At 66.9% G+C, this 14,677-nt stretch overlaps 1 protein-coding gene across 1 annotated transcript; it reads right to left on the bottom strand.

Moving 5' to 3' along the window:
* Window positions 1–1,076: 1,076 nt before the first annotated feature.
* THRA (thyroid hormone receptor alpha) lies at window positions 1,077–7,810 on the bottom strand. The gene is made up of 8 exons (XM_062507932.1): window positions 7,695–7,810; window positions 6,437–6,498; window positions 4,587–4,687; window positions 4,360–4,507; window positions 3,842–4,047; window positions 2,880–3,026; window positions 2,521–2,779; window positions 1,077–1,594 (listed from the first exon to the last, which is right to left on the bottom strand). The coding sequence occupies exons 1-8, from the start codon at window positions 7,745–7,747 to the stop codon at window positions 1,344–1,346; spliced, it is 1,227 nt and encodes a 408-aa protein (XP_062363916.1). The 5' UTR covers window positions 7,748–7,810; the 3' UTR covers window positions 1,077–1,343.
* Between the last annotated feature and the right edge of the window lie 6,867 nt (window positions 7,811–14,677).

Raw genomic sequence — 14,677 nt, forward strand, 5'->3', positions numbered from 1 at the left:
TACAAAAATTATATATTTTATATATATTTATATATATATATATATATATATATATTAGCTTAGGTGGGCCCGGCCTGCCTCGCCGGCCCCCCCCCGGCCCGCACCCCCCCTCGGCCTCCGCCTGAGGTAAGAAAAAATTCACAAACCTAAATCTTGGGGGGGGAGGGGGGGAGTAAAAAGGTGATAAAACCATTCCCGGGTGCCCCCTTGCAGCTGTGCCCCCCCCCCCCCCCCCCCCCCAAGCCCCCTGTGGGACTCCATCTGCCGGCCCCCGCCTCAGCCCGGCCCCCGCGGCAGCATTGGGGGGGCAGTTGGGGGGTGCAGCCCCCCCAAAGTGCTGCTGCCAGGGGGCCGGGGCAGTAGTGCAGTGGGGGATCCCGGGGGGGCACCCACTGCCCCCCCGCCGGCGCCTCTGGGGCCTTTGCAACTCCTGACTGACACGACAAAACCCACGAGGATGAGGGGAAAAACAACAAAAAAAGGACAACGGAAAAGTTGGGGGGTTTGGGGGGGGGGGAGTGGTCCCCCCCAGTGTCCTGTAGCGCCCACCATGCGCGGCGCTTGGCACAAAATCGTCTCCTCTCAGCCCAAAAAAGACAAGAGAACCCCCAAAACCCCAAATCTGGCCCCAAATTTGGGGATAAAGTGGGGGACACAGGGTGGTCACCCCAGCCGGGGCAGACCCAGTGGACTGGGGGGGGTCCACCAGCCCTGTACCCCAAGGGGTTGGGTCCCCCTTGTCACCGCTGTGCCCCCCTGTGTCCCGGCCCTGCTGTGGGTGGGGTCCTGGCCCCCACCTTGCTATGGGGGGGTCCTGGCCCTCACCCCACTATGGGGGATGGGGGTCCCAGCCCCTGCCCTGCTATGGGGGGGTCCTGGCCCCCACCCCAGCCCCCCAAATTGCTGCCCAGCCAAAAGTGCATATGGCCATGGCCCCCCAGCCGAGGCAGCCTCTCCCTGTGCAGCCCAGAGCCCCCTCCTCTCCTCCCTGCTCTTTCTCCGCCTCCTCCTCCTCCTCCTCCTCCTCCTCCTCCTCCTCCTCCTCCTCCTCCTTCCAAAGTGCAGTTAGTTTAATATTTTAGCCTCTCAGGGAGGGAAATAAATGCTTAAAAAATAATAATCTACGAAGAGAAGGACAATGAAGGGAACGCTCGACTGTCGGGGCCCTTCCCTGTGCAAACAAACAAAATTCGTCAAGTCCTGGGGCGGGGGGGGTGGCTGTTGGGGGGGCACAGCAGGACCCCCACCCTGGGCACGGCATCCCCTTGTCCTTACAGGGGAACGAGAAAGATTGAGGGGGGCCAGAGTGGGATTTGTGGGGGCACAGGGTGGGGGTGTCAGCCCTACACCTCCTGGTCCTCGAAGACCTCGAGGAAGAGGGGGGGGAAGAGCTCGGTGGGACACTCCACCTTCATGTGCAGGAAGCGGCTGGCGTGGCAGGCGCCGATCATCCGCAGATCTGTCACCTTCATCAGCAGCTTGGGCCAGAAGTGGGGAATGTTGTGTTTGCGGTAGTTGATGTAGTGCTCAAAGGCCAGCAGATACGTCTCCTGGCATTTCTCGATCTTCTCCACGCAGATCAGCCCCGTCCGGTCTGTGGGAACCAGGGGATCGTCAGGGCATCGTGGAGTCACAGAATGGTTTGTGTGGCAAGGGACATTAAAGCTCATCCAGTCCCTTCCCTGCCATGGGCAGGGACACATTCCCCTATCCCAGGTTGCTCCAAGCCCCCTCCAACCTGGCCTTGGACATTTCCCAGAATGGGGCAGCCACAGCTTCTCTGGGCAACCAGTGTCAGTTGCTCACAGAGAGGGAATTTCCTCCCAATATGCCATCACAATCTCCCTGTTTTAGTTTAAACCTCTCCTTGTTGTCCTGGCATTCTCTGCCCATGGAAGAGTCCCTCTCCCAGTCCAGCATCTGCAGGGATTCTCCCTCCCAGAGGGCTGAGTGTCCCATGCACCCCTAGGCTGTTGGGGTGCCCACCACACAGACCCACATCAATATGGCAGGGTTCCCCAGGGAACCAAGAGCCTCAGCCTGTGCTCCTGGGTACCAGGGACTGGGGTGCCCACCTCATGCTCCTGGGACCCCTCCCAGGCTGGCACAGCTGCCTGAAGCTCTGGGAATTGGGGTGCCCATCCCAAACCCAGGGGAGCAGGGTTTCCCACTCAAAGCACCCTGAAAATGTTGGGGGGCTGTGGTATCAGTGCCCATCCAACATCCCCCAGGACAGTCAGGGCTCTGGGCATCAGGGTGGCTGCCCACCCAATGCATCCCCAAATACTGGGGGGGTTGTGGGCAAGGGAGTGCCAGCACAACAATCCCCATGAACAGCCTCTGGGCATGGGGGTGCCAATTCAATTCCCCCTGAAGCTGCTGGGGATCTCTGGCATCAGGGTGCCCACCAAACACCTCCCCAGGACAGTGAGAACTCTGAGCATTGGGGTGCCCACCCAACATGCCCTCTGATTCCCTGGGCACTGGGGTGCCCACCCCATTCCACCCATCACCCATTACCTGAGGACATGAGCAGCACAGCCTGGAGCAGGGCCACCTCGGTGTCATCCAGGTTGAAGGCAGAGAGGGACTTGCCCAGGTCGAAGATGGCATCGGAGACGACACCGAGGCCGCCGTTCTTGAGCTGCTCACGTTTCACCGCCATCTCCCCGCTCAGCGTCAGCGTCTCGCTCTCGGGGTCATAGCGCACGGCTGCCCGCAGTGACATGATCTCCATGCAGCACCCCTTCAGCAGGATGATCTGGTCCTCGCAAGGCAGCTGGGGGGGACATAGGGGAAGTTTTGGGGGGTTTGGTGTGACTCAGACCCTAGGCAGACCACCCCAGACTTCCCAAACTCCCCAGCCCACCCGCCGTTACCTCTGAAAACATGGGCAGTTTTTTGGCAAAGTCAACCACGCGGGTGATGGCCGGGGTGATGATTTTTGTAAACTCGCTGAACGCCTCCAGGTCGACTTTGTCCCCGTCGGGCATGGAGGCCATGGGGGACTGGCCAATGTCCTCAGGCTGTGGGGGACATGGTGGTGTTGGGGAGGTGTGACATCACCATGCGTCCCCTGAGACCACCATGGTGGCACTGGGGAGTGCAATGTGATTGTGTCACCCCTGGGACCCCCAGAGCAGAAGGCATTAGGGGATGTGGTGTGACTGTGTCCCCGATAGTGGACAGCGGGGTTCTGGGGTGCAGTGTAACTGTGTCACCCTCTGGGACCCCCATGGTGGGCAGTGGGGCTGGAAGTGTGGTGTGACCGTATCCCACCCTGGGACACCCGTGGCGGCATTGGGGGTGTGGTGTGACCATGTCCAACCTGTGGTCCCCACAGTGGACAGTGGTGTTAGGGGGTGCGGTGTGACCATGTCCCCTCCTCTGGGACCCCCACAGTGGGCAGTGGTGTTGGGTATGCGGTGTGACCCTGTTCCCCCTCCCTGCGACCCCTGGGGAGCTGTGATGTGACCTTGCCCCACCCTGCGGCCCCCATGTCACCGGGAGCAGCAGTGGCAGGGCCGGTGCAGCAGCCAGGAGAGGGAGCTGCATGACAGGGACAGTGACAGGGCCAGTGGCAGGGCCAGGGCCATCCGCGGGCACAGCTGTCCCCTTCGGTCACTGCTCACCCCTGAACCCTTTGGGGGTGACTTGCTCAAGGACACTGAGCGATGTCCCAACCCCCCTCGACTGCACAAGGACACCTGTGACATCCCAAACCCTGGCACCGCCACCATGCGTGTGCTGAGTGTGCAAATACTCAGTAGATGCCAGCTGGGGCTGGGGGCAGGGTGAGGGGCCGAGATGGTGACAGAGTCCCTCCACTGCATCCCCTCACCAGGAATTTCCGCTTCTGCTTCCAGTGGCTGCCCTGGGCATTGGTGCTGCGGTGGGCTTCTGTCACAACATGGATCAGCTCCCACTCCTCGGCGCTGGGGTTGGGGCGATGCTGCAGGGACTTGATCATCTCCTCCTTCCGCCGCCGCTCCCGGTTCTCCTCGATCAGCTTCCGCTTGGCTACCCGCTTTGAGTCATCCAGCACCACTGCCGGGACCCCCGCCATCAGCCAGCATCCCCCCATCCATGCAACCCACGGCTGCAGCACAGCACCCCACAGTGAGCCCCCAGCCTCCTCCTGTGGCTGCTCTGGGCACCCCAACTCATGCCATAGCAGCAGGACCTCAACCCACCTCCCAAAAAAAACCCCACTATCATCTGGCAACCCCCCAGTCAGCTAGGACCCCACATTCATGCATCCCACCCCGTTGCTGCATCACAGCACCTGACATCCCAGCCTGGTCCTGCAGCTGATCTGGGTACCCCAACCTGCCCCACCAGCCATGCCCCCCAACTCACGATCCATGGCCATGCCCACGGAGATGCATTTCTTGAAGCGGCAGAGCTGGCACTGGTTGCGGGTGATCTTGTCAATGACGCAGCACCCATCGTATTTGCAGGAGTAGGTGGGGTGCAGGTTCTTCTGGATGGTCCGACGGAAAAATCCCTGGGGAGGGTGCAGGGGGTGACAGAGTGAGTCCTGCTGAGCACCCCAGAACCCCCCTAGCTCCCCTGCCCCAACTCACCTTGCAGCCCTCGCAGGTGATGCAGCGGTAGTGGTAGCCGGTGGCCTTGTCCCCGCACACCACACACTGTTCATCTTTGTCCAGGTAACTAGGGATGTACCCTACAGGGACCCCCAAGTCAGGGACCCCCAGGGCACCCCGGGGCAGGGCCCCCCACAGGAAGGACTCGTGGGGTGCTCCATGGCAGGGATTCCCATTACAGAGACCGCCAGAACACCCCATGACAGAAATTCCCATGTCAGGGACCCCCAGGGCACCCCAAATCAGTGGCCCCTGGAGTGCTCCATGACAGGGCAACACCAGGGAACCCCAAGTCAGGGATTTCTGGAGCACCCTGTACCAGTCACACACCCCATATCAGGGAACCCCCAGAAACCTTGAGTCAGGGAGCCCTTTTCACACCCCACATCAGGGCCCCCACCCCAGAAACCGTGAGTCAGGGAGCCCTTTGCGCACCCCACATCAGAGACCCTAGGCACAGGCAGCACCAGGGACCCCCCCACCCACCCCGTGCTAGGCACACCCAGCATGCCCTCCCCTCTCTGTGCCTCAGTTTCCCCTCTGTCTGCACCCACCACTATCTGCCCTGCCACCACCCCTGTGCCGGCACGGGAAGGGTTAACGCTGGGGGTATGTGGGGGGTGCCTGAGCCCCCCGCACCAATAAAGCCCCCATTATCCCATTATCCGGCTGGGGACCAGCAGCGGGGGGGGTCCCCATCCCCCTGGCACACAAAGACCCACTGTCCCTGCTGTTGTCCGGGGTCCCCTTGCCTGGCAGCCTGAGACCAGCCCCCCACCAGTCCCCCCAGCCTCCCCACCACCACCGGCTGAGGGAAACTGAGGCACGGATCATCCAAGACGCGTGGGGTGGTTCCCAGCACCCTGGGCCCCTCGTGTCTCCCCCGGCAGCCCACCCTCGTGTTTTGGGGTGGGGGGGGGCATGGGAATGGGAATCCCCAAGGTGTAGGAGAGATGGGGAGGGGGCTTGATGCCTGGGTCTCCCATGTTGAGAGCACCCATAACTCGGGGGAGTATCCCCAGCACCCCGGAACCACCACACGCACCCAGAATCCCACAAACCCAGGTATGGGGGACCCCTCGACCCGTCTTTGGCACTCTGCAGGTGCTGGCTGCGGGGGTCCCCGGGCGTTCCCTCCCTCACGGAGCGGGGCGGGTGCAGGGGATGGGCGGGAGCTGGACGCCCGGGTTCCCCCCGGCCCCCCCCCGCCGGGTCCCGCCGGCGCCGGCCGCTCCCCGCCGGGGAATGGGGCAGGGCGGGGGGCAGCGCCCGTGGGGCCCCCCTTATCGCCCACCCCAGGGCGCTGCCGTCCCGACAGCACCGCCCCGACCCACGGGGCACCGACGAGGACGTGGGGAACTGGGACCCCGGGAGACCCCGCAGGGATGTGGGGTGCGGGGGTGGGGACATGGGAGTGGGGTATGTGCGGGATTCTGGGGTGCCTGGGAGACTTGGGGGACCTCGGGCTGACACAGCAGGAGTGTCCGTGGGACCCTGGCAACGACACGGAATTCCTGGTGTGCCCACAGAGGACGAGAGGCGTCCGTGGCACTCCGCGGAAACCAGTCGGGACCTGGGGTGTGCGTGGCACGCTGGGGTGCACAAACACAGGAATCCTGGGGTGCCCATGGGGGACAAGGGGTGTCCATAGGCTTTTGGGGACCCAGGTGACGCATGGGGTGTTCAGGGGACCCTGGCAAGGACTCGGGGCTCCCGGAGTGGCCACGAAGGGTGCCTGCAGAGCCTGGCGAGCACATGAGGTGCTTGGGTGACTCGGGGGTGCCCAGCAGGGCTATGGGGTGCCCGGGGGGTTCAGCGGGTGCCCGTACCTGACATGCTGCTCTTCACCAAACATTGGCTGCTCTTTCTTTTGCGCTTCCCATCCAGCCACCTGCGGCAGCGGGGGGAGGACAGGCTGCGACGGTGCCCACGGATTCCCGCTGAGCCTCCCCCCCCGCAAACTTTCAACAGCCCCCCAAAATCCCGCTCGTACCCCCTTTTTTGCTGGGAAGTGGGCAGCCCCCGCCCGGGGGTCCCAACGCGGCGATGTCACAGGTGGGGTCCGGCCCTGGGGTGCGGGATGGGGGGGGGTAGGAGAGGGCCCTGGGGACCCCCCCCACCCAGAACACCCCTCCCGGGACCCCCCCTCCGGGAGACGGCACCGCCCCAAGGGGGGGGGAGGGGGCTGGGACCGGGCGGGGGGGGGGGGAGGTGGGGAGGGAAGGGAAAGGGTGGCAGGTGGGGGAGGGGAAGGGAAAGGGTGGGGGGGGTGGGGCGGGGGGAAGGGTGGGGGAGGGGCGGGTGGGGGAGGGGCTCATTCACAGTCAAAGACAAAATGTCCTTTTGGCTGAGCGGGGAAGTGACGTCATCGGGGCTCAGCCAATGGCGGGCGGTGGGGGTCCGCGCGCGCCCGTCCCCGCGGAGGGGGAGGGGGGATCGGCACCTGCGGTTGGGTCCCCGCACCCCCCCAGGGGGGCTCCAGCCCAGGGTGACCCTGGACCGTCACCCCTCACCGGGGGCCCGAAATAGTCCGATGAGGGGTGGGGACGAGGGGCCCCAGCGGGGAGGGGGCGGCTGGGAGAGGCACGAGTTGGGGGGGGGGACACCACGGGGGGGCATGAGGGCGTGGGGACACAGGGACACCTGGGAATGGACGGACCTGGTGACATGTGGGGTGCAGGGGGACGCCCAGGACATGGGCAGGGGAGGGGATACCCAGAACGTGAGGGGACATAGGGACACCTGGGGACATATGGGGTACAGGGGGGCTGGGGGACACCTGGGGTACGGGGATGCATGGGACATGGGGACACCCAGGTTTGGAACATGCATGGGGACACAAGGGACACCCAGGACACGGACACATACATGACCATGCAGGGATGCATGGGGAAACACTAAGCACGAGCACACCAGGGACACAGCGGACACAGGGGTGCAGCAGGTATGGGGACACTTGGGGACACACAAAACTTTTGGACATAGAGGGCACAGCCAGGCGCGGGCCACGCAGAGATGTGCACGGATATGCCAAGCGCAGTGCCACACGTGTCCCCCGCGTGTCCCCACGCTGGGGTGGGGGCTCACCGGGTGTCCTCTGGCTCCGACAGCGGGTCCAGGGTGCTGGGCTTCTGTTCCATTCACCGCAATTCCATCAAGGAGCGCTCAGCACCGACCGAGGGGGCTCTGGCGCCACGCGGGGGCCACGGCGGGCGGGGGGCCACGGCGGAGGGGCCACGGCGGGGGGCTACGCCGCGCACCCCATGGTGCCCCTCAGTGCTCAGCACCGCGCAGCATCCCGGGCTGGACCCTGCGGGACAGCAGTGTCAGCCCGGACCTCCGGGAGCGGGGAAGCGGACCAGCTGTGGGGGACACAGAGAGGATCCCCAGGGAGGGGTGTGGAATCATGAGGTACCCCCAGGAGCTGTGGCCACCGGAGAGGGCTAGGTGTGAGTGTGCAAGAAGGCGTGGAGCGTGCAAAGGCGCCCAGGGCTGGGCAAGGGCATGAGGGACGTGAGAGAACGCAAGGCGGGAGCGACGTGCAGGGTGTGTGTGACAGCGCTGGGGCTGGGCCAGAGGGCACAGCGGGGTGAGAGTGTGCACGAGGGGGGAAATGCACAGGTGTGCAAAGCTGTGGGAGCATTAAGGGACTGAAAGAGTGTGCAGAGTTGTGGAGGAGCATGCAGAGATGTACGAGAATATGCACAGGTGTGCAAATGCGTGTACAGGTGTGCCATGCTGTGGGAGGGCATGCACGGGTGTGCAGGGCACGTGAGAGTGTGTGAATGGGTGTGCAAGAACGCGTACAGGTATGTGAGAGCGTTTGCAGGTGTGCAGGGCATGTGAGAGCTTCTGCAGGGTTGTGCAAGAGCATGCACAGGTGTGCAAGGCTGTGTGAGTGTGCACACGTGTGGGTGGGTGTGCAAAAGCACACCCAGGGGTGCAAGGCTGTGTGAGAACATGCCCAGGGTTGTGAGTGTGTAGTAAAGCACAGGCATGTACAGGGAGCTCTCCCCATCTTTGGGGCAGGCCTGGGGGTGCCCCAAAAGGTGGGGGGAGCCCACTGGGGAGCGGGTGCAGAGGGCAGCCCCTCACCACCCAGGGAAGCCCTTTGAATGCTGTCCTCGGGAGCCAGGCTGAGCCCTGATGTGTTCATTGCAGTTGAACACCCCCAAATCTGGGGCTGGGGGTGACTTGGTGAGGGGGGGTGACCTTGGTGTGGGGGGTGACTTATTGGGGTAGTTGGCAACTTACGGGGTGGGGGGCGCCGGGAGTCCAGGCGATCCCTCCTCTGCGAGCTCTGCTGTGGCAAAGACACGTTGTGGGGGAATCAGGGCATGGGCAGCACCGGGGGGCACCCCCCGATCCCCTCACGGCACCCCGTGATGGGGACACCGAAGCGCAACAGCGGCGGCACCCCCGACTCTTCGTGCCCACCCCGCTCCACATCCCACGGATACCCAGCACCACGGTAGGATGGGGGGCTCTGCTCACAAGCCTCCCCCCCCCCCCCCCGTGACCCCCCGGTGACCCTCCCGGCGCGGAGGGGTGTGAGGGGCGCGGGGGGCCCTCAGCCTGCGCCGGGGGGACGGGGGGGCCGCGGCGGGCGCGGTGCCCAGCCCCGGGCTCCTCCGCTCCGCACGGGGACAGCAGAAAGTAGGTCACGTTTGTCTTGGCCGCCACAGAAATTCCTCCGGCGGATTTAAAACGCGGCGGATGGGGCTGGAGGCCCCCCCCACCCCCCCACCCCGATACCCCCATGCTACGGGGCGCTCCGGCTGGCCCCCCTTGCTCCCCCCCCAGCCGAGGACACCCCGATCAGAGAATGATGGGGGGCAAGGGATGCTGCACCCATGGGTGCACACAACAGCCCGCGCTGCACGGGGGATTTGCACGAAGGGTCTCCCAGAACGCCTGAGGAGGGGGCGTCGCCTGCACCAGCCTCTTCAGGGAAACTGAGGCACCGCATCCCACCGCGCAGCGGTACACTCCCCGCCTCGGGGGGCTTACAGGGCCCGGGCGCCCCTCGCCGCAGCCTCAGGCCGGGTTTGGGGTTGGCGGTACCTATAGAGCTAGGGGCTGCAGCAAATGTTTGTTCCATATGGGAACGGCGCGCGGAGAACTTCCAAGTATAGGCACTGGCAGGGATCCAGAGCTGCGCGGCCCCCGCCGGGCACCGGCCCCCCCGCCGCCCCCCGCCCCTCTCCCCCGGGACCCCGCGTGCTGGCAGAGCCCCGACACGCTCGATGCATGTGTGGGGCTCGGGGTGCATCGACATCGCGGTGAAACCACTGTGGGGTGGAATATGGCGTGTCCCCAAAGCCAGTGTGAGGTGGGTGGGCTCGGCCACCCCGCCTCAGTTTCCCCATTGAGGTGGCCTGGTGGATGCAGCCCCAAAAGAGAGAGGCTCAGGGCTAAAACCGGGGGGCGGCGATTTTAGGTAGGGGTTCGCCACCCCAGCGAGACCCCATCAGGCCCCTGACACCCCCAGCATCACCGGCACCCTGGGATCACCCTGCGGAGCCTGCGGTGCCGCTCCAGGAACCGTCACTCGAGGAATCCCGGGCGCGCTGGGGCGGCCCAGACAGACAGACAGACAGACACGGGAGGCGGCTCTTCTCCTCTTCCTCCTCCTCCTCCTCCTCCAGCCGGACACGTGTGATGAGCGCAGTCAGGTCTCAGCCCACCCTGCGCCGCCGGCACCCAAACCTGCGCGTCCCACCTGCAGCACCAGGTGCTGGGTGGGTGCTGGGTGGGAGCGGGGTGGCAGCCAGCGGGAGCCCCCCCGGCTCCCCCCCAGCCCAGCCCCACGCCCAGGGGAGCATTTCTGCTGAGTCGGGTGGTTGCAGGCGGCTGAAAACAACCCGGGGGCAAAGTCCGGGGCTGGGCCGACAGCGGGAGCCACCTCGCCCCAGCGGGGGCACCCAGCACCCCGCTCCCCACAGACCCCACCCCCAGGAACCCCCGGAACGGGGACCCCAGACAATGGGACGCCCCTCCACAAAGGCTCTGAACGCCTCCGTACAGCCGGACGTGGGTGCCGGATACTGGGGCCGCCCTACGGGGCCACTGCCACGTCCCTGCCCCCCAGCACAGATGGGCTCCGGGGGTCCCAGCACCCCCCCAGCCCCAGCTGCCAGCCGGGTCAAGGAGGTGAGGGCCTAAGCGCTTTAGCCACGGTGCCAATTAGTGTGATTAGCACGGGCTGGGGGCAGGGCAGACCCACGGCCACCAGCCAGCAATGCCCGGCCACGCGGGCACCGGGGCAGTGTCATCACGGGCACTGTGGCATCATGGTGGGCACCAGGGCAGTGTCTTGGTGGGCACTGGAGCATTGTCCCAACGGGCACTGGGGCAGCATTACGGTGGGCACCAGGGTGGTACAGATCTGCCACCGCCTGACGAACCCTGGCTGCGCCGGCTGGCAGGACTGTGCCGTAGGAGTGTGGCCAGGCACAGGGCACCTGCCGTGCCACGGCTGGCGGCACCCGGCACGCGCCGATGCCCGTGTGTGAGACTGTGCCAAGTGCCACACGCGTGTCTGTGTCTGGTGCTGTAAGCACATCACACACCTGTGCCAGTGCCCAGCACACCTTGCTCAGTGCCATGCGGTGCCCAGTGCCGTGGGCACGTGTAGCAGTGGGGACAGCGTGCTGTGCTGGGAGGCTGCAGGAATCCCAGGCATGTGCAGCAGCTGGGCAGCCAGAGCAAGGGGGATGCCATGGGCCTGACATCAGGGCAGCCCACCCAGTGCCACGGGAGTCCTGCATGGTGCACCCTCCCCACACACGTGGGGTGTGGGCTGTGCTGTGGCAAAGGATGGCTGAGCCCGGGTTTGTGTCCTTCCTGTGGCTCATGGCTCAGAGAGGCCAGCTCTCGTACGACGGCTGGTGGCTGCAGGGCTGGTGACCTGTCCCAACGGTGACTGGGCGCCCAATGTTGTGGCCTTGAGCCTCTAGCGGGTCCTGTGTCCGACGGGTCCTGCATCATCACAGTGGGGACCTGCACCATGACCCACCCCCAGCCCCGCAGCCCCCACAAACCCCACAGGACTCCCAATAACACTACATCCAACCAAGGCCACGCTGGCCGCTCCTTCCTGCAGTGTCTGAGCATCCAGCTGTGCCTCCTTCTCCCCGTCCCACCTCAGCTTCCCATCCCACCTGAGCTGCCTGGCAGAGGAAAAACCACACTCCCATAACGCCAGCACCGTGTTCTATGTACCAGCACACAGGATGTGGCTCATCCCTATGTCACTGCTTGTCCAGGCCACGAAGGTCACCCAACAGGGACCCCTGAGCACCTGGTGTGTGCTGAGTGTGCCCAGTCTCAGGTCTTTGGGGTGGCTACAGGCCCCAAGCCCCGCGGGGTGCCCCTGGCCCCAGGAGGTGTGCCGGGACGCCAGGAGCTATTCTCAGCCCTTGGCACGGCATGGGACGTTTCTAAATCGGGGGCTCCAGTTCACGTGCATGGGGACGGGGAGGGGGGGTGGGGGCTCCTGGGTCCCCTCCCCGGGGGGCCCTGGTAGAAGGGGCGAGGTGACTGCCACGAGGTGCCCAGCGTAGGCACTTACGAGGCGACACAGGGACAGGCACCGGGACATGGGAACGGGCACCAGGACACGGCACCGAGACCGCCCGTAGGAGCCCGTCCCCCCAGAGGAGAGGACGCGAGGGACAGTCCTCGCAGTGTTCCTGCAATCACCCGACCCTGTCCGAGGGTTTGCAGCGCGGGGGACATCCCGAACGGCACCGCCCCTGGGGGCCCGACCCTGCTGCACCCCCCACCCGCATCCAGCCTGAGCGGGGCCCAGGGAGCGCAGCCTGCGTCCGCCTTCGCCTACACCGCATCCCCCCCTTCTCCTCCTCCTCTTCCCCCACAGTTCGGAGGGGGACCCAGGCGTCCGGCCCCGCCCCCACGCACCGGCGGCTGCGCGGGGTCCGGCGGGGCCGAGGGTCCGAGGGATGAGACCCCCGGGGCGGCCCTGCCGCTGCTTCGGTTTCTGCTGCCCCGGGAATACACTCGCGGGGCGAGGAGCGGAGCTGGGGGGTCCCGCTTCCTGCAGCCGCCGCCCGTCAGGAGGGGTCCGGGGGTGCGTCCGCAGATCCCCCGTCCCTGCTCCGCAGGGTGCGGGACACCGGGCGTGTACGCCCCGCGCTCCCCTCTCCGGGAACCCGTCTGCGGGGCGACCACGCCGCGGCCCGCGAAGGTCACGGCCGCGGGAGGGTAAGGGGGTGCCGGAGAGAACCCCCACGCGAGGATCCCGCTCCGCCAGCCCGTGGGGCGCGGGGCCCGCACTATTGCGGGGTGCACACGCAGCCGCACGGCACTGCCGTGGGGAGGGGGGGACGCGCCGCGCCCCCACCCTGCGCCAAGACCCCCGGGTAGGGAAGCCCCCCCAAACCGGTTCCACCGGGGTTTGCCCGCGCCCCACGGCGGCCCCAGCCCCCCTAGCGCTCCAGCGGAGCCGCGGGGGTCCTCGGTGCCGTCGGGGGTCAGGCGGGGTAAGTGCAGCCCGGCCTCCCGGTACGGCTCCCGGTGTCGGTGCCGGTGCAGCCCTCGGCGGGGTGGGTCACGGCTGAAGGTCGCGGTCCCGGGGTGACCTTGGCCGTGGCGCCCGCCCGCCCCTGCCTCAGTTTCCCCGCATCGTACAGTGTGGACGCGCCAGAGTCCGGTTGGGATCGCATCCCTAACCCCGGCGGCGACACCGGACCGGGGGCAGGATCCGCCCCCCCGGGGTTAGGGTGGGGGACACCCCGCGGGACCGCGGGGCGCCGTGCAGAGGGGAGCCCCCGCCACGCCCCGCGCCCCGCTCAGGGCGAAGCCTGTGGTGCGGAGCTCGAGGCCCCCCCCCGCCCCACCGCACCGGGGACGCCCCTCCGCTGCCCCCACCCTAACCGGGAGCGGCCGAACCGCCTCACCCCCCCGCGCTCTGCTCTCGGCGCAAAAAAAACCAAAAAAACAAAAAAACAAAAAAAACTCATAAAAAATATTTTTAAATTTAAAAAATAAAATAAAAAAAATCTCAGCATTCCTGCCGCCCTGCGGGGTGGGTGCGGGGCAGCGGCCACAGGGGCCCCTAAAACCCTCACGGACACCCCACGGCACCGTCATGGCCCGGTCGTCCACGGTTCCACACCCCCCCCGCCGAGACAGGGCCACGGCCTGCCCACGGCCCGGCCCCGCGACCTGCCCACGGCGCGGTCCCGCACCCATCACCGCAGAGCCACGCCGCGGCCCGGACCCCGCCACGCCGCCACGCCACGGCCACGGGGGGGCCGCGGGGCCGGGGGGCCACGGCCGGGGGGGGCTGCCCCCGTGGCGTGGCGTGGCGGGCGGGGGGCAGCGCCGTGCCCCGCATGAAGCAGCGGCGGGTGCGGCGTGGGGTGGGGGGCGCGGTGCCCCCCTCCCCGCCCCCACGGGGGAACGCGGCCCCCCCGCCCCACGCCAAACGCCCGGATTTTCCAAGAAAAAAAAAAAAATCTTTTCCCTTGCTTCTTCCTCGCGGTTCGCGGCCCCCGAGCCCTCTGCGGGTTCCCGAGCCTCCCGACACGATCGCCCCCTACCCCCCCATTCCACGCACCGAACTGCGCCCGTGCTCAGCCGGGGGGGCCCGGGGGGGAGGCGGTAAACAACCGGGGGGCGGCGGGGCCGCTCGGGCCGGCGGGGCCGCTCGGGCCGTACCTGGTGGCGACGGCGGCGGGCGCGGAGCGGAGGTGCGGGGTGCGGAGCGGGGCTCGGAGCGGCGGTGCGGGGCGCGGAGCGGAGCGGAGCGGGGCGCAGCGGCGGCGGTGGCGGCGGCGGACGAACGGCGCTGGCTCCTCCCTCCCCCGGCCCCGCCGCCCGCCCGCTCCGCTCCGCCGCGGCCGCAGCCCCCTCCGCCGGCCGCAGCCGCTCCCTGCACCCGCCGCGCCCGGCCCCGCGTGGGGACCCACGGGGGAGCGGTGGGGTCCGGGCGTACCGTGGGAGGGTGACCACGGGGTGGGGAGCGCGGGACACAGGGATCGCGGGGGGGGGGGGACGGTGGCCGTGGCCGGGTGCGTGATGGGAGCCCTGGCTGTGCTCACGGG

The sequence above is a fragment of the Cinclus cinclus genome, chromosome 24 (genome assembly GCF_963662255.1).
Source record: "Cinclus cinclus chromosome 24, bCinCin1.1, whole genome shotgun sequence".
Taxonomy (NCBI): domain Eukaryota; kingdom Metazoa; phylum Chordata; class Aves; order Passeriformes; family Cinclidae; genus Cinclus; species Cinclus cinclus.

Bases quoted from the DNA above. Each gene is read 5' to 3' on its own strand.
- THRA (XM_062507932.1), bottom strand. From the start codon at position 7,747: ATGGAACAGAAGCCCAGCACCCTGGACCCGCTGTCGGAGCCAGAGGAC. The intron at 4,688-6,436 runs GTACGGGCACCC...GGGTCCCTGTAG, and splicing joins GGTGAAGAGCAGCATGTCAG to GGTACATCCCTAGTTACCTG. The intron at 4,048-4,359 runs GTGAGTTGGGGG...GGGTCCCGGCAG, and splicing joins CGTGGGCATGGCCATGGATC to TGGTGCTGGATGACTCAAAG.